This window comes from Dermacentor variabilis, chromosome 1 (assembly GCF_050947875.1).
Source record: "Dermacentor variabilis isolate Ectoservices chromosome 1, ASM5094787v1, whole genome shotgun sequence".
NCBI classification, from domain to species: Eukaryota; Metazoa; Arthropoda; class Arachnida; order Ixodida; family Ixodidae; genus Dermacentor; species Dermacentor variabilis.
This window is the reverse complement of record NC_134568.1, coordinates 31523963-31548642: the sequence shown is the minus strand read 5'-3', so window position 1 is coordinate 31548642 and position 24680 is coordinate 31523963. Positions and strand designations below refer to the sequence as shown.

The 24680-nt window shown below is 46.3% G+C and overlaps 1 protein-coding gene across 4 annotated transcripts in view; it reads left to right on the top strand.

Moving 5' to 3' along the window:
- The first annotated feature begins 2594 nt into the window (after positions 1–2594).
- Positions 2595–24680, top strand: part of LOC142576251 (methionine aminopeptidase 1) — a 60939-nt gene continuing 38853 nt past the window's right edge. Inside the window, exons 1-6 of one of the 4 annotated variants that reach the window (XM_075686304.1) lie at positions 11781–11932; positions 12000–12107; positions 16837–16888; positions 16987–17069; positions 19317–19377; positions 20329–20420. In XM_075686304.1, coding sequence (XP_075542419.1) covers positions 12060–12107; positions 16837–16888; positions 16987–17069; positions 19317–19377; positions 20329–20420 — 336 coding nt within the window. In that variant the 5' untranslated portion in view covers positions 11781–11932; positions 12000–12059. Of the gene's footprint in view, positions 3036–11780; positions 11933–11999; positions 12108–16205; positions 16365–16836; positions 16889–16986; positions 17070–19316; positions 19378–20328; positions 20421–24680 lie in introns of those variants that run through there. The other 3 variants (XM_075686309.1, XM_075686298.1, XM_075686293.1) reach the window with 3 other exon arrangements.

Sequence of the window (24680 nt, the reverse complement as noted above, 5' to 3'; positions counted from 1 at the left end):
CACTACCATCGTCGTTAGAATTTCCGGATACGGCTCAGTCACAGCACGTCATCATCACTAGAAATCACCACGCAATTTAGGCTGTCTTCATGAACCTGGAGAGGCATGGAATATGAAATTGTAGGCTCCTCGTAGCAACTCATCTCAAGTGAAATACAATCCCATTGGCGATTGATCTTTTGGGGCATGGAATAGGAAATTGTAGGCTCCTCGTAACAACCCATCTCTAGTGAAGTGCAATCCCATTGGCGATTGATCTTTTCCACTGGGCAATCCGGTGGGGAATCAGAAGTTGCAGTCTCTTCGTAACAACCCATCTCCAGCGAAATGCAAACGTCATCCTCCCCTTCGCATTTGGCATTTTCCAGTGGACAATCGTTCAAAACTTGCCGGTCGCAGCTTTGGTCGTCCCCAGTCGAAGAGGAGAAAGCGCACAGAGACTCTTTTGGTACGTCTTCGCTGTCCTTTGGCGCTAATGTTGAGTCGGACGGGCCAAAATCCCCCGGAAGTTGCTCGATGTTGCCACGAACTGCAATGCTCCTTTTGGCAGCAGCGGTAGGAACGCCACCAGTTCCAGACACTCCGGCTGCAGAATCTGTCGTAGCTTCACATCGCGCAGACGCCGCTCCCGGATAGTCTCCAGCCGCATCTAGTGTGGGAACGCTCTTGGTATCCCGGCCCGCCGCGACCTCACGGTGCGAGGGAGCCGATGCGAATATTTTATTGTCAGGAGCGTGCTGGCGGTCATCGGGCAGCGGCCGCAGCGGGCGTTGACTGCGCACTGGTGTTACCTGGTAAGGCGACTCGCGATCGTGGTACGGTGCCTCGTTGGAATACTGCCCCCTGTATCTGTGGTAGGGCGCTCTGTCGTCAACAGAGGTGGCAACATTGTGTCCCCCACCGTAAGAGAACGAAGGCTGCTGTGGTGTAGCACGACGCCTGAGGATCGGTCTCCACGGATTTAGGACCTGACCGCCGCCTGCCCATGGTAGCTGCAGTTCGAACCCGAGTGCTGGCCAGCTGACGCCTCGCCGTCGGCTACCTGCAAACGGTCGGATCCAGGCGCCAGGCAGGCGCCAGATGTCTTCGAAATTGAGGCCGCTCGTGTTGGACAAAACGTTGGAGGTGCCTCTGTTGCCTTGCACTGTTTCGTTGGAGACGCTGGGCACGTTGGCCAAACTATTTCGGGGCAGGTCGATTCTCTCACTTTGGTCGCCTTGAGTAACCGTACTTGATGCCGCGCGCAACGATGAACGCTGAGCGTTGCCATGTTCCATTCTCCGAACTCGTCGGTGACACGGTGCACACCACCAACAAACGTTATTAGAACGTTGCTACCAACGTTCTAGAACAAAAGAAAAAAACTTTCTGTGGCAGCATAGCCAAAGCTACGCGCACGCGCTCGCACGTGCGGAGCTTCTGCTCTTTTGTTATTGCGCCAAGTAGTGCCGGCGTTTTGCTTGCGATTTACACATGGAGGAAGCATTACGTCACGTAGCCAGCCTTGGCAAGCGAACGCTCCGTGAAGCCATAGTGGTGGCCCAACACGTGACCTCTTGCGCCGAGATCACGGAGCAAGAATCGAGATTTGTTGAGACCTTTGGTTGCCAGTAGCTATGCCAGTAGTTTTTATTTGGTGCGCGCTTATTCAGCTGCCCTGTCGTGGCTCTGCTGGCTCTGCCTGCAAAACGGGATAAGACCAACCGCGCACTTTGACGAGCGGTGCACGTGTTGGGCCACCAGGTCTGGCTTCAATCGCGTTGCGGTGTGCTCTCTCCTATCTTTTTCCTTCCTCCATGGGTTTACAGGGCGAGGAAAACCAGACATGGATATCACAAATCCAGAAAACCAGAAACAGCAAGAAACGAAAATCTTTTTTCTAAGCAAGCTTTTTATTTGTTATGACATAAATGTTGAACAAAAGCTAAATATATTAATTGGTACGGCTTGTTTTACGCTACGTAGCTTCCAGTTGCTTGCATTTGCGGACTACATGCAAATGCGCAGTAAAAAAATATGTACTTTGGCTCCGTAGCTTTGGCTGCGCTGCCACAGAAAGTTGCCGACGGGTGTAAGATTACTCCGCTGTCGAACCTCGGACGCTTCGCTACGGCTGCGGCCATGGGCTGTGGCCATGGCGACTACGTCCGCAACATAAAGTAGTGCGCCACCTGTTGCACGCTCGGAAGGAGAAATCCTGTCTATCCAGAACCAGAAACCATTACATATGCTCCAATGTTAAAAGTTACATGTGCACTAATTTCTGTCGAAGTAACTTCTGCATGCAGCTTGTTTCACATTTATGGAGTATTCAATTGGTCTTTTGAGAAAGCGCTGTGATGGTCGCGTAATACGACAAACTGTTTTACGGCAATAAATGACTTTAGTAACATTATCCTGGATTTGTTAGCAATATAGGTACGTGTTTATTGTCGTAATAAAGCTTAGTTACAGTGTTAAACGGCCTTTGAAGCCCAGCGCGAGTCCTGAGAAACGTCCAGCAGAATTTAATTTTCGTTTCGTTCACCATCGAGTTTTAGTCGGTCCGAACCGCGACACCTCTCTCTCCGCTATCATGTTTGGCTGGCCGAGTGCTGTGTTTGGTGAAGTTTCCGTAGTAATTGTGCAACGACGTGTACATCGGAAAAGGACGTAGTTGAAGCTCTGGCACTCACATCATCGTCTTTTTCCCGGCCAAGCAGTGCTGAGACGAGAGAGCGATGTTTGTTTTGTTTGATTTCTCGCGGAAGCCTCAAGTTGAACTTGCTTGTCGCGTTTGACTGTGATGCCGACAGTGCGTTCAGTCAGAAGCAGGAGTTACGCGCAAGTTGCGGTTCATGGTTCGCGTTGATAGAGGTTTGTCACGAGACACCGTAGCTTTTTGCGGTGAGCAAGGCAATGCCTTCAGGAGCTACGTGATCGTGCCGAACGGCTTCATTTTTTTCGGACAACGAGCAAGTAAATGCGTGCACACAGCGAGCACAACTTCGCTGGGAATTGCCTGAAGACAGCTCAAAGAAATGAAAACGTGGCAGGTACGGGCGTGGCAGGTCCCGCATTTGCTCTTCTTTATTTATTTTTGTATGAGGGGCTCCGTGCATCCAGTATTGTCGCTATTTTCACTAATCCCGTTATTGGCGGAAAGCCTGCCTTTGCTGCGTAAACGGTGTACACGCCTAAGTCAGGACTACGGGACGGGGAGGGACCGGGGCCGCAGCCGCTTCCCGTTGCTTCCACCATCATTATGATGATGAAAGTAACCAGACAGAGTTGCGATATGCACAAGTGCAGAGCGTGTATTAAGGAGATTGACATACTATATTTAATTGCTTTATATGCGTACATACCCAGTGACACATGTAAAGACCAAGCTAGTACAGACAACTTGGGTAACTGGGTATGTGAAAGAGGTTATATATGCGGACGGATACACAAACATACCACAAAGTCGGTAAAGTGGCAAAAGGGTGGTAATCGCGTTAAAAATAAGAGTTTGCGATGAACAAGAAGGGCTTTTAATGCAATAACATTCTTAAAGGGACCCTGAAACGATTTTGACGATTTTCTACAAACGTACTGAGTCGTTAGAATAGGTCCTTCTGAGCATTAATTGACGCATCTAAGTGCTCCGCGTAAAGCGTGTAATTTATTATAAGGTTTTAAAAAGGCACATCGCTGCCGATCGTAGCACACTGCTCGGTGGAATTTTAAGCCGCCCCCAGTGGCCGCCCCTACCCATATGACGGAAATCACTCATATGACGTCAGTGGGGCGAGCTATCCGATTGGCTGACCAGGGCGCGTGAAGGATAATTTTTCCAACATTATGGTAAACAAATGATATTCGTAATAGTTGGAATGTTAGTTAATTTGTTTTTATAAAAAGAAAGTAACATAAAGAGAATGCACAATAACAATTTTTCAGTACACGTAGCACTTCCGGCACACAGCAAGTGTCGTCTGCTTGTGTTACAACGTGCTCCGTCTTTGATGAGAACTCCGCCGTCAGTGTCGGTCTGTCTTTTCGCGAGCGCTATGATTCGACTTTGTTGCGCTTTGAACTGCAAACGTAGCGACTGGCAATATGTCAAGCTGCGACATCGTGTCCCTCTGCAAGCCAGTAGACGAGCGGACTGGCTGCAGCGCATCGGGCTGCCGCTACCCGATCGGCGCCAGGATTTGTGCGATTGCGGCCGTCACTTTACACCGGAAGATTACTAATGCAATAGCGTTTCGCGATTCCGGTATTAGGGTAAACCCAAGCACAAGGGCACAGGGCCTGGCCGTGTCCTCTTGCGTGTCGTTTAATGGAACGAACAGAAGCGCAAATGTGAGTGGTCTCTGCACGGTGCAGCCACCTGGTGGCATAGAGCTCAACCACACACAGTAGCAGCAACAAAATAAATTCTTTGCTGCTGTTGTAAATTTTTCGCAGGAGTGTAAGCGTTAACACGTTGTTTTTGTAAATGTTTAAAATGTTTTACACTTGGTTAGAGCAATATTAGCTCTTTGTTTGGCTGGTTAAGCTCTACGCCAACGGGTGGCTGGACCGTGGAGACCGATCAGGCAGCTCACGTACATCTACGCTAAAGTTTATGCCTCCACCATTGGGCCGAAACGTTCGGCTAGTGTGTTATTACCGGAATACCAGACACGTTCGGCGCTGCGACAGCATGCTCGCAACGCACGCTGCTTCGATATTGGCCTCGAGCTCCACCACTGGAAAAGCTGGCGCCACCGTCGGCGTGACGTGCTAGGAGGGATCACGTGGACATAGCGGCTGCGTCGGCTGCTTCGGGCGCGCCGAAGCGAGCTGAAAGCGAGTTTAAATTCCCTCGTACGCTGCGGTCCTCATTTAGTGGCGAAATTTTCCCGCTTCGAGTGTCTCCTTTACAACGCTTCAAAGCACTACAATAAGTAGCGGCTGCCTTTGAAGACGCGCACCATGGTAGGCTACTTCTCGGTGCCGCAGGGCCGGACGCACGTAACGAAGGCCGGCGTCAGCCTTATTCACACGTAGCCGCAGGACAAGAAGCTGCGTGAAGCTTGGCTCGCGAAACATAAAACCGGCAAACAGTCATCGGCTACAACTCGGGTATGCAGCAAGCACAGACGCGATGAAGATTTCTGCTACGGCGCCCGGTCTGCGATGTTCTGTAAACGCGCACTGAGACGCTCGCCCGAGTCCGCTGCCCGACTAATGTCATGACGGTTTGGTCTATGAACTTGTCGATGCTATAGATACTGGCAAGTTCACTGGAGTGGAAAGGGAGCGGGAAGAAGCACATATTAAAAAAAAAAAGCATGGCATATGGTCATGTTTGTGTTATGAATTAATGCACTGGATTACAAAAAAGAAGCAGCGGGAAATCGCACGCTGAGAACACCGATAAACATACAGTGCGACGCAACTCGAGAAATAATATTGAAACGACCAAGAATCTAGAAGAAAAAAAAAAGATTGAATCGTCGCGAAGGCACATCAGTCTCCGTAGGCGTCGAAGTCTCTACAATGAAATTATTTTTGAACAGCTCAGATAGCGCCAACGCAACAATGGTTGCTTGTATACTGTCAAATAATTCTGCGGCCTAAAGCTCATGGCACGTTGCGAAAACGCGCACGCGGCGAAAGCGAAACAGTGCGCGGACAAGCATGCAGACGCGCAGTCGGTCGCTGCGAATCTGTGCGATCGCTTCATTGAGGCTTCATTCTATTACGCTCTATTTAGTTATACAAACACTACAAGAACATATTTCACATATCTTGCTCTCAGCGTTTACCTAGCTTTCACACAAGAAGCCGGTTCGGGAGACTCCATCGCGGCGACCGCGCGCAGTGGCGTTCACTGTACGTATTCGGTAAAGAGATAGCGTCTGTAGACCATCCTGTGCTTTCTGCTTGCCTAAGATTATTAGTTAGACAATAACAAACTTTTCTCGTTTCGAAAGTACTTACAGAAATGTCCGGGAGAGCTCCCGCGTGGTGTTTTAAGTGAGCGCTGACAGCAAAACCTATGAGGAGCGCGCCACGTGATCCCTCATACTACGGCAGCGAGGCGCTTCCAATAGAGGGCGACTCCGTAACTCCTCGCCGCCAATAGCTCTCGCTTGGGGTCGACGGCCAAGCGGCTGGCGGAGAGGTTTCGCGCGGGCGGGGGCGGGCTCCAAAACAACCGGAAGTGGACGATTGACGTTGCATCGTGACGCAGAACCAGTGAAGGCGGAGCTCAGCCGCGATCGCTCGGCGAACGAGTTGAGGAGGAAAAGCATGACTAGGGAGGAGGGTAACTTCTAATCGCGTGTAGCTCCATTACTACGTAACGCTTCACTTAAATTGTGGGGCGAATGTTTTACTTAAGCTGTACCCTACGCGTCTACAAAATTTGTCCGAACTGTTTCAGGGTCCCTTTAAAGTACTTCACGCACTTTCTGGGGGCTGTGTATCCGTTTGTCTCTAACCGTTGTCCCGCCTACCTGGGTCACTGGGTGGTCAGTGGTCGAGTGGGTAACGCAACGCGCTGCTCTGCTGAGGTAACAGGGTTAGAAACCAACGATCGGACCAACATGGGTCACTGAGTATGGGACAATGTGTACAGACGTGCCATATATTCTTCAACGTAGTTCTTTTACGCCGGCATCTGCCACTGTAGGTACGGGAGTGAGTAGGCAGCGCTGTTCAGTGAAACTCTTTGACGCCGACTTGGAGCACTGGGTATGTGACACTCGGTCTGCGATGAACTTTGATGCCTATCAATCACTGGGCACCGGCGCGCCATGCTTCTCGTCTCGGAGACCACGCGCGGACTTATCGGCAGTGCCACTAGAGGGAGCAGCGTGTCCAGGAGGAAGCGCGAGAAAGTAGCCCGCGGTTGCGGCATGACGTGTTTCTCAGCGTTCGCATGCACCGCCGCGCCATGAATTTTGGAGGCTTCGCGGCGGCAGCGCTTGATTGCGCCGAGTGTTCTTAGGGAAGCGTGAAAGCGCAGTCCCGCTGCAGTACACGCCTCGTGCATAACTCGTTTCGACTGTGGCAATACGTCTTGCTAATGTATAGATTCAAGGCAATATTGCTGCGTGACTGGCAGCTCAAGGCACTTTGCGTGTATTCGCGGGCTTCTTTCACGCTCGGAAAAACACTTCTATGTAGCACGTATTGAGCAACAGAAAGCTGTATGAGGAGTTTTTCATGTTGCTTTACAATTTTTACACAGTGTGTCCCAACCATCATGCACCAACATTTAAAAATATGCAAATGCCACGTAACTGGACAGAACCAAGTTAATGTTGTTCGCCGTCGCTTCGAGATATTCAGCTTGTTGTGGTTTTTTTCCATCCAGCCTAATTACATAACTAGTCTTAATTAATTAACTTCTCAAATATTATAATTAGATTAAAAGTGTGGATGATAAAATTGCAGGGCAACCTGAAAAACTCCCGATACAGCTTTCTGTTGCTCAATACGTGCTACATAAAAGCGTTTTTCCTAGCGTGAAAGGAGCCAACGAATACATGCAAAAATGCCGCCCAATTGGCCGTTGGAGGCATTTTACAAACAATAAATTTATCGATGATCAAAGGATGGTAGCATGAGTTCGCTATGTGGAGTTCGCATGAGTTCGCCATGAGTTCGCCATGAGTTCGCTGTGCAGCAGAAGCTCCCTTCATCGCGATAGCGATGAAGGGAGCTTCTGCTGCACAGCTTAAGAACGACCATTCTCTTGAAGAAACACCCGCATGCAGCAGAAACTTCTAATCTAAGTGCTCAGCGCCTACTTCGGAAATTCGAGAGGAAGAACTACGTGGCAGTGCGGGGGAAGAACTACGTGGCAGTGCGGGGAAACCTACATGTCCAGCACTTCAATTACCTTCCAGAACAAGACATACATTGCAGTGAAGGTGTACTGCGGATAAAATACAGCAGGTGGAGCTAGCGCAGGGACCCAACTTTAGAAGTATTTTTCTTTCGTCAATAAAAACTCTCATTATATTTCCACAAACTAGTTATGTGACCTGCTGTCTAGTGAACTGTTATTGATATTTTTAGATGAACCCCAACAATAGGCCATTTGCAGCAAAACACACGGCAGAAGTGCCATTTTTCTCAGATTCAGGACCATGTTTTCTTTCCTGTTGTGTTTGTTGCAACGTTAAATAGCTGTCAAGTAGACGCGCAAGACTTGAACAAATAGAAATTTCAATCAGAACACGACACAGAAACGCTGTACTGCTCTCTCCTTCAACGTTTAAAGGGTCGGCTTTTTTTTTTTTTTTTTTTTGCAAAATGCGTCTTCGAGGGCGGATTTTTATAGCCGTGAATGAATCTTAAGTGAATGATTCGTAAGTAAAAAAAATTATACATTTTCTTTAGGTCACAACAAAGAGACGAAATATTTGCGTGCAGTATACATGATTTATTCTCAAATATCTGATCACACTGCACTACGTTGCATTCACAAACGTACTAAAATTCACACATCTTATTTTCTGTCTTCGCAAGAGCCGTAATTTGCATCTTCCTAACAGTTAGTTAACGCGTGGTACTTTATATAAACGTCCTCGGGAAGCACCCGCTCCCGAAATGTTCTTCCCGTTTCAGATTTCGAGCTCCTCTTTCAAGTGTGTGTCTGTGTGTGTTTGGGGGGGGGATGTGTGCTTGTGTGTGTGTGTTGGTGTGTGCGCTTCCTTTCTATGAGACGTGGTGAAATCATTCGAGTTCCATAGGGGCAGTGCACAATCACCGGGCATGGAGCGCAGCCCCGCCGCAATGCCAGTTTGAGAAAGCGGAAGCAAAACGCACCGACCGCTCTCATCGGGCAACTTCGTCGGTGCGGTCCTTCCCATTGATACCGCGCAGTGTCCCGGGCGCAGTGGCGTAGCAACAGGGGGGGCCGGGGGGCCGTGGGCCCCGGGTGCATGGGGCCAGTAGGGGAGGGGGGGTGTCATATACGTCTGAAGACACCCCTCTTTCCGCCGGCTACACCCGGGGGGTGGGGGGGTGACGGAAGACCTATGGGCCCCGGGTGCCAGACGACCTAGCTACGCCACTGCCCGGGCGCCATTCAGAAAGCACGTTATGTCCTTTGTCGTGGATGCAGCAGCAAGTTGTCAAATATTTCAGATCAGCTGTTAATCGGGTCCGTGGCACATTGCATTTTGTATGCTTTAAAGGGCTGCCTTAGATTCCCTTGTAAACTGACCACTATTGCGGTGGCTCCTGACTATAGCGCATGCAAGTGCAGGCAAGCTCTCACGTTGATGTAACGACAGGAGTTAGCTTCAACTCGATTTCGTTAGACTTCTCCGTAATACATTTTGCGCTCTATGGAGATACCTGTTCTTGGTGCAGGGAGCGGTCAACTCTTTCCCACGTAACGTGGACGTGTAAACTACGGCCTCCAAATTGTCTTCGCGCGGCGTTGAGGCGCATTAAGGGTGTCTGACGGGAGTAGTGGTGGGGTGTGATAGCCGATCCAGAGTATTTGTTCTGTGTTGGCTACGGTATTCGCATTCGGGAGGTTGGGAGTCTGCTGAGCCACAGATATGGCGAAGCCTATAGCAGCCTTGGGTATAGGGTGTTGGTTTGTGCCTGTCTTATGTGCGCGCCCTGTCTCCGCGGTGTAGTATTGTGCATATTTTTGGAGGCTCATCTGGCTTCATGATACTTCTTTAATATAAGGTGCGCGAGTTGTAACAGCATCTGGGTTGGTTCGGGGATATGCGTTGCTCGGAGTAGCGTTTCCAGAGCGAGCTCGTCAGCGCATTAATTTCCGGATGCTCCCACGTGTCCAAGGACACGTTTTTCTGTCGGTTTTGCGAGGACCATTTGTGTTTGTGTAGTCTTTTGCGTAACTTGGTTGGTAGGGATCCCGCTTGTAGCGTTCCAGCGATGGATGTTGCTTTTTCATTTACACTTGGAAATAGGTGTGTTCGTCTGCTGGGTAGTATTTGGCCGGGTACCTGGGTACGCCGGAGTATCCTGCCATCGCTTTGCGAGTAAACGCGAAAAGTACACGCTTTTCAGGTGAAAAACCCCTGGTCTTGCTTTCGTAGCTATGACGATACCGCCATCGAAGCCTTCTCAAGTCGCACGCAGACTATAGATGTAGATGCAGACTATGGTAGGTACCGCTTTAGTAGCCGTAGACCAGTGAATAACGACACGTCGTTACTTCGAATTCGTTTTATTGTAAACTATCCATTTGCAGGCTATACTGAAGTTCATGTTCATGGCTGGGCGGAGCACATATATATACGCAGAGCGGGCCCGTGTGGCACGTGCTGTAAAGATCGCCTCCCGTCGCCGACGACCCTGGCACTGCATGCAGCAGTGGCGCTGGCAAAATAGTGAGATCGCTGAAGTTGCACCGCGAAGCGGCAAGCCTTGTGTTATACGTGCGTCCCAATGACACGGGCCGACCACTGCCGACAAAAAAAAAAAAAAAGAACTGCCGCCTCACCGTTAAGGGCTCTGTATCGGCCGCTATTATCCCGTTTGGACGGAAGTTTAGGCGGTGGTTAAACGGTGTTGGGACTCAGGCTAGTCTAGAGGGGGTTGGCGTAGCCCATCGTAGTCAGCCGGTTGTTGCGACTCGGTGTCTGAGTGGCCTTTATGGTTCCGTGGCTGGTGATGTGTCAGGTGCCGGGCGATCGAGAAGTCCGGAGCGACGTCTAAGAAATGAGAAAAAAGGATTAATTTACATTTTTACATGTTGAGAGTTACATGCACTAGCACGAGTGCGAGCATGATCAGGAGCACACGTACATGTCAGAGCAGCCTCCCACAACAAGATCCACTTTTTATGCCTTCTTTTTCCCCTTGCTCTCGTGGGGGAAATTCACTGTTCTTTTTCTCGGCCAACCACAATCCTTGATCCGTTGGAAAAATCACGCCCATGACGTCGCGTCGTCCCTCGTATACGCCCCCGCATACGAGGCAGTGACGTGACAAGCTGGGAACACAATGTGAATATGAATATATCTTTATTTCCAACAGATTGGGGGAGACAGGGAAGAAAAGCTGCAAGTGCAGCTTGAAGTCGTTCCCACAGAGGTCCTAGACGTTGTCCGGTAGAGTGGCTGAGATTGTTTCCAGGAACGATGGCTGTTCTGTTGCCTCGACGAGCGCGCCTTTGTTGGCGTGTCACGTCTATGTCGAGTCAACTATCGTGCAGGCGGGCGCTCGTTTCGACCGTCAGCTTTGGTTACGCTGATTTGGTATGGTGCTTAAACGTCAATCGTAACAACGGGAAGCAAAGCGCGTCGTTCTCCGTATTGTGCTAGGCAAAGGGATATCTTGAGAAGCAAAAGTTCGCACCAAAATTCCCCAGCTTTCTGTCTGGGGACTTTCGGGTCGGGGAAACGCTAGAAAGAAGCTTTCGTGGCACTGACCCCTTCAGAGGCTGTCGCCACTCGGCACGCAGCGGCGGGCGAGGAGAACATCGAAGCACTCTAACCCAGGCTGACACGCGCGTGGAGCCCACAGGAAAGCCCCGCTAGTGTGCCAACGCTGTACGTTGCCATTCTGTCCCGTAAGAAAACCGGTGAACCCAGTCCCGGCCATTTTTACCCGCCCTTCAATGTTACAATATCGACGCGCGCGGCAGATGGAGATTTAGACGCGCCTTCACAGGCGCTTTATTTTACTCTCCTGGCCTTGGATTCGGGCCCTGGCATCACAAGGGTTTCGCTTCTTTTTCTGTCACACATGGCGAGCCAAGAAAACGAAGGCGCACGCAACACGCGTATGTCCGGAGGAACGGCACAGAAAACACGAGGGAGGAACGGCACAGAAAACACGAGCTGCGCGTGCTTCGCCATCGTCGCGTGGATCAGTGGGGCCGTCTCAGAAGGGAGGACAGCGTGCCAGCAAGGATAGAGAAATAGTCGTCCTCACCGCAAGGAGCAGCGGCGTGGACGGGTCACTCAGCTTCGTTGTAAGTCGCACTGAGCTAACTGCAACAAGCATCTCCCGTCTCTGATGCCGTCCCTCTGCGCACACAGGACGAGACAAGCATTGGCATTTGCCCCTGCTGCCGCGGTCGGACGCGTCTTGAAGAGACAATGGCGGCGGCCGACGTTGAAGGCTCTTCCTCCTCTTCGTCGGAAGAGGTGAGCGCCAAAATCGAAAACACCGGACGCCTGCTAGCCTTTACAATGTTGCCGCTGCACAAAACGTAAATGCTTTGTGCGCTAAGTGAGGGCTCGAGTGGCTGCATATTGCTGTGCCTTCCTTAAAAGAGCGATACCCATTACGATAAGCATTACAGACGCGGCCCCGTGGTGCGGCGCATGCGCGAAGCTGTCCCGTCTGCGCATTGGCAATAAAACCGAAGCCTATATACCAGGCATGAAGTCTGTATGAGAGTGGAAATTTGGGCTTGTCTGTCAGTGATACGAAAGTATTGGAGGAACCTGGTTATACTAGGTTTTTTTTTTTTTTTTACAAAATTTACTACAGACGGAGCTCTGGCTCTAGTGTCTTCGAGAGCTGCAAGCGTGGCAATTGCCCATCCAGCGTGGCACTGATGGTTGGCACACGGATTTGGCTGAACTTCGTCCTTCGGTCTTCAAGCGAGTTTACGACTTTGCAAAATTGATCATTTTCGACAGAATACTGCGTTATAAGTGAAACAATGCGTAATGATTATAAACGTGCATGCAGAGAGACTTGACTGCCTTAATCTGTATACAGAAGCATGAGCGCTTGGAAATTTGCGAGAAAAAATAAATTGTGGTTTTACGTGCCAAAACCACCATCTGATTATGGGGCGCGCCGTAGTGTGGTCAGGATTACTATTGACCATCCTGGGGTTCGTCAACGTGCACCAAACGCACGGCACCACGGGGGTTTTTGTATTTCGCCCCCATCGAAACGCGGCCGCCGCAGCCGAGTGCCTCGAGCGGCCAGTCGCGGGGCAGTTTTGCGTGTACTCGCGGCCTTCTTTGGACGCTCGCAAAAACACTTTTATGTAGCACGCATTGAGCAACACAAAGCTGTATCGGGCGTTTTTCATGTCGCTCTACAATTTTCTCCTTGGCACTTTTAATCTAACTGTAATATTTGAGAAGTAGAATAGTTAAGACTAATTATCTAATTAGAAGGAATGAAGAAAAAAAAGTGTTTGCGTAACTCCAAGCTCCGGCTACGTGGCATTCGCATATTTAAAAAAAAAAAAAAAACTCTGGCTAAAGTTAGCTCGGACACCCTGTATGCTCGTAGCGTGAGCCGTCAGAGCACCAGGTGTTCCGCGTGAGCTTCGCCGTGCGACCCGACCGCAATCCAGGACGTTCACGAAGTATACCCGTGCAATAAAAGCAACCAGCAAAGAAAACGAGATGAGCTGTGAGGGCCTCACCTAAGAGTTCCTAGTAGGCGAGGCAGACATGTGCTTTGCCCCTATAATACCGTGAGTTTCAGAATACTCGCAGAAAATTGTTCAGTAACTTTTTCGCCAGTGCTTCAGGGCAGTTGTCTAAATGGTCAATTTGGAGGCAGCCACATTTTAATGCCCCGCCCCCTTTTTTTTTTTAATCTTGAAAGTCGCACCTAATTCGAGATATTATTTGTGAAATTTTAAAGTCTATCTCGGCAGTATATAAACCGAGCTTTCCAGTGAAGACGGAAAGCCACATGATAGCCACATGATATTTTCATAATTCGCGGGCTTTCGTTCTTCTCCGTAAAGGAAGAAAGAAAGAAACTGACAAAAAGAAAGGCAGGTTGATGTGGACCTTGAGAAAAACATCTCATTTTAACGTCTCTTACGATTACCTACGACTGCCTAATTCGCATATTGACGATTGGGACAATAGTAAAAAATGGCAATTATTTTAATTAACTTATTTGATGTCAAGGAATTTAAAAAAAAGTAGTGGTTGTTTCTCAACTGTACTCTGAACAACATGCACTTGGTCTTATTCGTGTATGGTTATCCGTCTTCTTTCTTTAAGGCTCGGTGCATGGTAGCTGAGGCAGCCTGTATATTAACGACCTGCCGATTAACATTTTATTTCTCCATAAATGCGGTTATTCGTTGATGACTGCCTGCTCTATCGCCAAATTAACAATAATAACGACGTTTGGCTTTTCACTCTGATATCGGCCTAATCAAAGCAAGTCATCCATTCTATCTTTTCACCGCGGACCATCTATACATATACCATCCGCGAATACGTAATCTCTGGCAGCTGTCATGTGCTCCGTGAGCACCTATACAAGTATAGTGGGATCAGACTCTGCTCCAACCTATCTCGGTCTACCCATGTTGGCCTTATAACAAACGAAACTGTTACCTCCGCCGCAATCTTCTGTGAGCTCCCTCTTCCGTCAAACATTTAACTTATTGTACTATCGTCAAGCCTAATCTCGAATACGCATGCGTTCTCTGGAAACATAATCATGGATTCCAACATGCCCGTTGTGTCTGCAGAACTTTCTCATTAAAAATATGGCGGCCATTCTTTTCGAAGCTAACAAGAAATCAAGAGCTATACATTCAGTATATCGTGCGACGAAAACAACTGAAACTAAGTCTGCGTTCGTTAAAACGTTCTTACGCTAGAACTGTTAGTAAGAGCAGATGCCAGTGACGTTGTTGGACATTTTATTAGCGAAGGTGGCCGGCCAATGGTTAACAGCACGTACGAACGAAACGCCTTGTTAATTCGGCCCTTGGTGTTTTTACATGTTTTCTAAATGTTCTAAACTTCTAAATTGGCCATAATTTTAATCATTCATTATTCACTACAGAATAATTACCTCAGAAAAACACGAAACTCTGTAGGCTTCTTTAGGTAGCTGCAGAAAGATGCAGTAGGCTTTATCCACATCCGACTTGACCTTTTTAAAAACGCTTTGTGCACGTCAGCTGCGACACCCCGTATAATCGGAGAGCCGTAAAGGCGCTTAGAATACTGTTCAGCTTAAATACACTACAAGGTAAGCATGGTGTTTTATTGGGTAATTCGCTGTACTCGGAAGACGCAAAAGTCGTCAGTGGAATCACCATTGCAGGAACAGAGACAACAAGAGAGAGAAGCACGATAGGTAGTTAGGTTAACCAGATGCAAGTTCTGGGTTTGATACCCTGCACTGGATGGGGGTAAAGGGAGTTATAAAGTTGGGAGGAGGATAGCTTAAAAAGTACCATCAGAAAGAAATTAAGGATGACTGTGGACGTTAATGCCATTAAGCATTGAAGCAATCTAGCGATGCACCGCATTGCCAACGCCGAAGCGCGCCATGCACTGAAGCCGGGCTGGATGGATGGAGATGTATGTATGTATGTATGTATGTATGTATGTATGTATGTATGTATGTATGTATGTATGTATGTATGTATGTATGTATGTATGTATGTATGTATGTATGCATGCATGCATGCATGCATGCATGCATGTATGTATGTATGTATGTATGTATGTATGTATGTATGCATGCATGCATGCATGCATGCATGCATGCATGCATGTATGTATGTATGTATGTATGTATGTATGTATGTATGTATGTATGTATGTATGTATGTACGAAGGAGGAGGCTTGTTGAAAAACCTTTGCCTATAGGGAACCAGCGCAGGCCAGAAGGCGCTACGACAGTTTTAGCTTGCATCTAAAATATGCTGCCGCCGTCCGGTAGAGAGGCCACGGAAATGACATGGCATTATGAACGATAACAGGCGCACGCCTGTATCAAAATTTGCTTTAGCCCGATGCGTCCAACCAAAAGCGAACCGCAGATCGACGAGGGAACACGTCGATTAAAGAAAGAAAGCAAAGGAAACCGTCCGCACGCAGACAGGAGCGATCTCCTTATGCATGCCAGCTGGACTCTAGTCGGCCGCTGGAGCTGTCTGTTTGTACACAGGGCGCTAACAGTTTGTTCAGTGCCTACGGGCGAGTGTGCGAAATCATGCTGGCACCAACAATTCGTGTTTTTGCAGGACGTCATCTTGGCACGGAGTTAAATCTCCCGCCTAAATCCAATTGAATCGGTTATGTTTTTTTTATTTACTTTTTTCTATCTCTCTCATTTAAGTTAACCTGAACGTGCAGCTTTTTTTTTTTTTTCAACACTCTTTTTAATTCCACATTTTATGTTTGTTGATACATAAACCTAGTAAAATTGGTCCACGTTTGTACTAAAACGAAGTAAATCAAGACGGCGCTACCTACACCTCTGTTGCGAGGCGCGTACACGCGCCGTTCGTCCACTGACACTCATCATGGCGGCTGTAGACATGGAAGGTGCGCAAGGTGAAGTGTTGCAGAATATCTGTGGTACAGCAGGGTGCAATAGCTCTGCTAAGCTTCAGTGTCCAACATGCATAAAGCTGGGAATCAAGGGCTCGTATTTCTGCTCACAGGTGAGATCGCTCCTGGTGTGTTACTGCAACTAAAGCCTCCCGGCACATGCGCATCGCGCGACGTTCTTTCTGCCCATTCATGGAGAATACGGCCAGTCGCGCCGTTTTTAGACTGCACATGATCTGCTGATATTCAGAAGCTGTCGTGCGTACGAAATGTATCTCCGCGGTTTCCTCCCGCGCACGATCAGATTTCCTTTTTTATTATGGATTTCTGGCACGGAAATAGTCTTGCTTTTTCTGGCTACCTCGGGGTTAAAAACATCCTTGAGCGCCTGAAGATTACCGTTTTATTCATATAGTGGGGCTTCCTTAACAACTTGGGTAAATATTTTGTTGCTTTCATTGAAATATATCTTTATTGTAGGTTAGTTTACCAACGTGATGATCGCTAAACCTCTTCGCGATAGCCTTATATTTGGTGTGTACCGTAGCCGCGCTTTATCTTATGTAATTTTTTTTTCTACCGTAGGACTGCTTCAAAGGAAACTGGGATTCCCACAAACAAGTGCATCGGGTGGTCAGTGAGTAGAACATGTGCAAACAGCAGCGATATAACGTTGCATTGGTGTTCGAGCTGTCTGAAGGAACCGATTTCTCATTTTTTCTCTGACCGTTTCAGAAAATGCGAAGGCTGCTGCCAGTGCCATGTACAATCCGTGGCCTTCCTTTTCGTTCACCGGGAAACTGAGGCCGTTCCCTCTTGTAAGCGCACGTTCTTTCTTTATTTATTTTGGGGTGAAAAAGCACGGGCTTGTGAACTGTCGTGTGGAGCTTTGTTCGAGCAGAAGGTTACAGCTGTTGATAACGGCCCGTTATGAAACATTGGAGTGAGGTTTGCTTTGTTTATATATATGAGGAAACGCTATCACCGCTAAAACCTGGACGAAGGATCAGTGATAGCTTGGTGGCCTTCCCTCATTCTTCGTCTCTGATCAACTGATTGCTTCGTGAGAGCAGTGTGGAATCTTGTTGTCGACTTTTTGAGCCCATCATTTATAAGTTCCGAATGTAAAAGCACATCGGCGTGTTTTATTACTTGGCATCACTGTTACTAGATTCTTTACTAGACATGTTATTCAAGTGTCTGCTTGAAGACGAGTCTGTGTAGCTTGTCTGAAAACTACAGCAAATTTTGCTTCAAGACATGCATGTCCTTTTAAGCAGTGTTTTTCCTGAATAACGCTAATTGCTACTTGAGACGAGAATGAAAAACAAGCAGCTGCTTTTTTTTTTATCTGTCAGTGTTTTTATTGCTGCTTTCTCTGGCTCGTTCCATGGCCAAACATGATCGTGCTCCTTAGCAATGTGTTGACACAGCTTACGTAACCAGTGACATTAGTTTTACCTTAATCTCGGTACTCCATTAACCTCCTTTAAAAGTATGTTTGTGTTAGAATGCACAGGAACATTTCATGAGGCATGAATAGCATAATGATTCCCTATTCACAGCTTTCACATTTTGGCTGTAGATAAGAAAAGAGTGGATTGCAGTAGCACACTGCTCTTTGGGGTGCTCGTGTTACACTGTGTTGGCACTGTTTTAAATCCCTATAAGGGCACTTTAAAAGCAATTTGTAATATCTATGCCACTATCTTACTGCAGTGACACTTTACTGTCAAGAATCAGTGTCATGCAATATCTTGGCGATGGTGCTGTCACATCCACACAACATTGGAAAAGAAAAAAGAAAGCAGTGAACCTTGTCTCTTGCACGCAATAGGTGATGTCCTAAACATGGTGTCTGACGTGTTTCCGATCCCTGCAGTTGCTTTTGGCATGTGCATCCAGCAAAAGCATAGCCTTTGAGATCTGTTTCTGTTACCTAGAGAGAACTGTTGATGCGGGTATGGGCATCAACACCACCTATTAAGGGGAGATGCTTCGCGAAACCATTTTTCAGTTTTTTTAATTATTTGTACTAGAGGTTTGAAAATACTATCATTTATAGAGTTTTTTATTTAGATTTCAAACATATCTAGTTTTTCTGTAGCTGCTATAATTTTTTAGTTATGCGCCCTACACAATGACAAAATATAGCGATCATTGCGGGTGCTTTCTTGTGTATTAAATTTTCACAAAAAGCATCATGCTGTAGCTTATTTAGCTCATTGTAAACATCAAAGTGCCAATATCTATCCAAACAGCATGTAAAATTACTAGAACTATGAAAAAAAAAACAAGACATTTTAATTGTTTTTTTCACAATCCCATGAAATGTAACCTTGTACTTTTGCTACTACAGCTGATAGATATTACAATTTCAAGTAGATATCGGCACTCTACATATCTTGAAGTGTATGTATGCCAAATTTCTTTAGTATAGGACAAATATAAGTGCATTTGTCATTTCAAGTGCATTTGGTTATTTTCATGGGATTTTTAAAAAATTTAGCGGAAGTGTACTAATTTTTGTCATAGTTCCACTACTTGTACATGCTGTTTACATATCGGCACTTTGCAGTTTACAAAGAGCTAAATAAGCTACAGCGCGATGCTTCTTGTGAAAATTTAATGCACAAGAAAGTGCCTGCAAAGATCACTATATTTTGTTGTTGGGTAGGACATGGCTCAAGAAATATAGCAGCTCGACAAAAACTAACGACATATTCGAAATCTGTTTGAATAACTCTAGAATTGGCTCGATTTTTGAACCTCTAGTACAAATATCTCAGGGATGAAGTTGACAGGGCCATGTCCGAACCAGTAGTGATGCGAACTGAAGGCTTGCATTCTGTGTTGCTGTGAGGACTTCTGGGCAGTAAGTGAACATTTTTGGCCAGCCAGAACCCATCGACATGGCGAATGATTATGACTGGTCAGTCTTCACCACGCCACAGGTTGTCGCTTGTCACCGCCACTGGCCATTTGTGTGCATGGGTTTATCGCTATTAAAGTGTGAATGCTGCACGGCAAACTTAATACACTATCTGAAATTATCTTCTGTGCAGTCCCAAAAGCGCGAGGTTCCTGAGCACATCATGCGCCCTGACTACGCAGATCATCCAGATGGTCAGTCCTGTACTTGCATGCTGAACAGAAAGTTTCACCTTGTACTTTCTCTATTGGTCATGTAGGGGAGTGCAACATCAAAGCTGCCCATTTATTTTAGCCAGACGTGAGTGATTAAGTTTAGATGTCTTCAAATGCTAATTTGTGCTAAGTTGTGGCTCCGTGGCTGGGTTGTGTGGCTGAGCACGAGTTCACGGGTTCAATTCCTGACTGTGGCAGCCACATTTCAGTGAGGGCGAAATGCAAAAGCATTCATGTACTTAGATTTAAGTGCACGTGAAAGAGTGCCAAGGGACCAAAATTAATCCAGAGCCTTCCACTGTGGCAACACTCGTAGTCTGGGTTGTTTTGGGATGGTAAACCCCATAATTTAATTTCATAAAGTTTGTTTTACATTTGCTAGTTTCAACGAAGGCTGGAAGGTAAAAGCAGCAGTAGCTGCTCGTAGAATTGCATACGTTTAGATAAACCTATGCCCAGGAATTCAAAGTATGTTGTTTTAGGTGTCGACCCAGCATGCACAAGCTTTTGAGGAAAGTATTCAGATGTTACAACAAACGTGTTTATTATTTGCTTGTAGATAGTACATATTCCACTTCCCACCACAATTTTTAATAGTTCGTGTGCGTGTGTGTATGACCATGATTAAGGCAGAAAAAAAAACTGAATTATCTCATACAGTCACCAATCTATTCAAAAGGAGCCTGAAACTTGCACATAGAGCAAACCACTAAGATGGTAGAAATATAAGCAGCTTGATTGTGTCTTTTCCTTTATGGGACTAAAATGCAAAAACACTTGTGTACTATGCATTGGATGCATGTTAAAAAACCCCAGGTGTTCAAAATTAATCTGTAGTCCTCCACTATGGCTTGCCCTCATAATCATATCATGATTCTGGCACGTAAAACCCCAGAATTAATTTTTTGTCTTTTCTTTTTATCTTCTTAGGCATCCCACTGAGTGAACAAGCTGCTAAGCATTCATCAGCCATTAAGGTCTTGGATGAAGAGGAGATTGAAGGTGTTCGTCTGGCTTCTAAGGCAAGTGGCATTTAAAATAGACATGTAGAAATTATGCAAAATTTCTGTAGTGACAGCATATCGGATCTACAAAGTGTACCAACATAAATTTTGGCATTTGTTTAAATAGCACATAGTCTACTGTTTTTCCTGTACTATGTTGAGCAGTCTTTGAAACCGTTGCTCAAGAGAGTTTTACTTGAAGGGACATCAAATTGAATTTCAGTTTTGGTTGTATATTGTAGACCGTATTGTATAGACCAGTAATGCACCATTCTGGAATTCAGAGCTCTGATCTAAATATTCTTAGAACTCGGGAAGTGGAGAGACAGCTGGCAACTCTGTCAGCACAGGTGTGAACAGCTCCAGCGCACAAGCCTTTTGTGAACAAGTGTTGCCTACAAGTAACACATCAGAAGAAAAAAAAAATTATTGCTTAGTTTCACTATTGAATGCATAGTTTCAGGCTAAATGTCTTACGCCAACACCGAATGACAGGCAGCAAGTGTCATTTGTTAGTTTAGAGCAGGTGCACAGGATGAAAAAAAAGTTTGCCACGCAACTCACTCTCTTTTGAAAGCACGTTAAAGGAGACAGACCAGTGCAAGATCACACATGCAATGTAATGCAAATGCAATGTGCACCTGAGTTTATGTAAGTTCCAAATGACAAAACTAGAAGGGGGATGAAGCCACTTGTAGTTTTGTGCCTGGTGTTGGCCCCCTATTGCAGAGAAAGTTTCCCTAAAATATTTTTTGTTTTCATTGATGCTTATTTTTGGTGTATTCTGCGCATTAATGTGCAAATATATATACATATATATATATATATATATATATATATATATATATATATATATATATATATATATATATATATATATATATATATATATATATATGGGGGGGGGGGGAGGGTGTTTCTTCAAAGTTCAGCACGCAGAACCCAACGTAACATATGCAGGAAAAAAACGACAAACTTTTTTGAAGTAAGACGTGTTTACTTAACGTTATCGGCTGGTAGACCAGTCTTTGTCAAAGCACAGGGAGAGTGTGTGTGTGTGTGTGTGTGTGTGTGTGTGTGTGCGTGTGCGTGTGCGTGCGTGTGCGTGTGTGTGTGTAATTTTCCAGGTCATATCTCATCCTTGAAGGATTAACATGCACGTAGTTTGTCAACATCTTTATCTTTCTGTTGACTGCAGCTAAATTCGGTGCGACTGTGCTTAATTCATTTTGCATGGAAAGTGTACTTATGCTATAGTTGAATCTGAGACTTAAAGAAACAAAACGTGAGAATAAACAAGCTGTGGCACCTGCCCTCTCAGGTGCTGATCAATGCCTCCATCTGAAACTCTGCCTGCGCTCGCTTCAGAAAGGGTCCTGTAGTGTAGCTTTGGAAACCTAGATAGCACATCAACTCTGCGCCGGGAAGTAAATGAAAAACCATGGGACAACGCCCTAGCTTGGAGGAATGCGCATGGTAGCTTGCATTTCTGTGCACTATACTGAAATAATTTGCAAGCATGCCGGAACAACAATCCGTCTGTGGCACTGGCCTCTTGTGTGCACTGGAAAGATTGTTCCTCAAGGAAGGTGACTCGTAGGGCTTACATGCAAGTCTTTTAATTCCATTTTGGGCAACTCTAGCTAGCTAAGCTAATGTAATGAAGGCAAGCCAAAGGCATTGCACGCTTCTGGTATCATCTACTGTAATAAATATTGTACATCGTAAGCACTTACCTCATAACTTGCTCATATTATTGAGTCCCCTTTTCTACAGTCTGCTATATGAAAGGTGTAAACATGCTAGTATCTGGAGGAGGTAAGCCTACTATGTACTTATGTTTGTACCCCGAGCAAGTTTTGTGCAATTTAGTTAAGTGCTGTTGTGCCTCACAGACGTAAGGCACAAATGACCAGTGCTTTACAAAACTTATTTTGTGCCAAGTTCTGCTGTTAGGTGTTGAATGGCACTTCTGTGTGTGTGGGGGAGGGGGGGGAATTAACAAAATTATTTGGGAATGTGTTTTCCTGAGTATATAAGCAGTTAAAAAAAATAAAAGTAATCTTAGAGGGTCGATCTTGTGCCTGGTGTGTTTGGCATGGAATGATAGAGATAATACGTAGATCTTCCTTTAACTAGTGAGTTAATTTAACATCCCCTACCTTTTCAGAAAAACCATGTCATCGAATAACATGAATAGAATAAAGACATAGGCTTCTTATTTACATTTTACGATTGCTGAACATAGATTGTAGCATACAATTTCTAATCATGCCTCAGGTTTCTTGTTGCAATATATAGCCCTATTTCCCAGTGCAGTCGGCATCACCCTTGTGTGGGAACCGCTGTTGTGTGGGAAATGCCTCCGAAGCACTCGGGAGCCAGTCAGCGACGTCTAACGGTAGTTGCTGGGCCCAAACGTGCCCAGCAGCTATCTTTAGATGTCGCTGGCTGCCTATGGAGCACCCCAGAGGCCGCCATTCCCATGTTTTACACAAGGGCGACGCCAACTGTACATCACGGGTCATTGCTACTCCTCGGGCAGCCAGAATTTAATGTTATGAATGGGCAATACCTCGGAGCAAAAGCTGGAAAAAAGTGGACAGATAGGGCATGAAGGCTTGCCAAAAGCGGCCTATAACCAGCATGTTTCCCGAACAGTTGCCAGTGGGGTCTATTTACCGCAGGTCTTTTGCAAACACGCTTTTGGGAAGAACATACACAAGCCAACAATACCATACCGCCTAGAGCCATGGCAATTTGCCCCAAAAGCCCATGGTCAAGCAATTTTGCTCGCTATGTCTCGCAGGTTTTTTTTGGGGGGGGGGGGTTGGGTGACCTCTTACTGTATTTTATGAAATTGATGTTTTGCAAGGAGAGCAGGTTGGGCTGCATCTAACGTACATGCACATGGTATGCATGTGCATGCACTATGTTAATGTGTATATCCTTCTCAGAGCCAAAGACAGCTGAGGGATATAGTCACTTCTCAAATTAGTTCTTATGCTAAGTTAGTTCTTATCACCAACCAGTGTGTTAAGAACGTGAAAAAACTCGTTTTTAAAGCAAATCTTTCTGTACATCTTTCCCGGGGTTTAGCGTTGGTACTTGTTTCCTTGCCAGATGTATTTGTGGATACATCTAGATAACTTGTTGCTGGCTTCTGTCTGGCCTAGTAGTCAACTTGGGTCACTTGGCATGTAGCCATTATTTGCCAATCCCCCAGAGTGGATGTGCCACTGTGACTCAAGGAGTATGAAGCCTTAAATGTATTTAAGTAGATTTGTGTCGAATTTTCCTTTGCCATAGACCTCTCATTAGCATTCTTCCCTCGACAAGCATCATACATCATCTTCGTTCTTGTGATGCAGGCAGCTAACTGCTACAGGCGACGAGGCTGCGCTCGTGTCATCTGCTGCTACTGCTGCCTCATTAACTCAAACAAGCTTTGTGTCAATTAGATTCCATCATTGCCTTATATCTGCATGGTTTCTGTTTAAATACCACAGTTAGATGCTGAAGTCAGCATCTCCACGTGCACGGAGGAAGTAACAATCTCGTCATGTACCCTGTCATAAAAATTGCTTTTCTTTGCCTGAGCACAGAGGTGAAGGTGTAACATTGTGTGTCAAGGTTGGCATGTTGATGCTGGATCTCGGACTTTTGTGTCAACTCCTGGGGATTCTAAATATGCTTGACCCTTTGAGGGTCTATGATGTAAATATATGGCGCCTCGAACAAGTCCAAAAATGGTCGATGCCGTATATTTACGGCGCCGTCTGTACATTTAAAAAGCGCGCCAATTTCCTAACTTTTTCTTTTCTTTCATGTGCTGCCACTATGTGGGAATACAGGGAATTTTTTTCGCGCACCTCCCTCTGTCGGTTTTCGTTGCATGGTTTGTTTTAGAGCTAGTTTGCTCCCGTGCATCTATATACTACTGCTCGCGCATTGGCGCATGGGTGGGCGGGCGGGCAGTGGTTTGGTTTTTGTTCTGCTGGCGGTGTTGGCTTCTTGCACTTGCAAAACTGATGGCTATCTCGTTACTAATTGCTCAAAGGGCGACCGCTTGTTTCTCGCTCGTTTAGTGCTCACAGGGGTGTGCATAGGAAGGATGCCGCCGTGCATGCATTCCTGTTGCTTTTTTGTTTTTGACACATGAAAACTAATTGCCTCTAGTTGGCGATGAGATGAAGATTAGCGGAAGTTTGTCACACGTGTGGCTTTTTTTGATGCGCACACAACTACACAGTTTTCTTGAGTGTGCGCACCTATGCA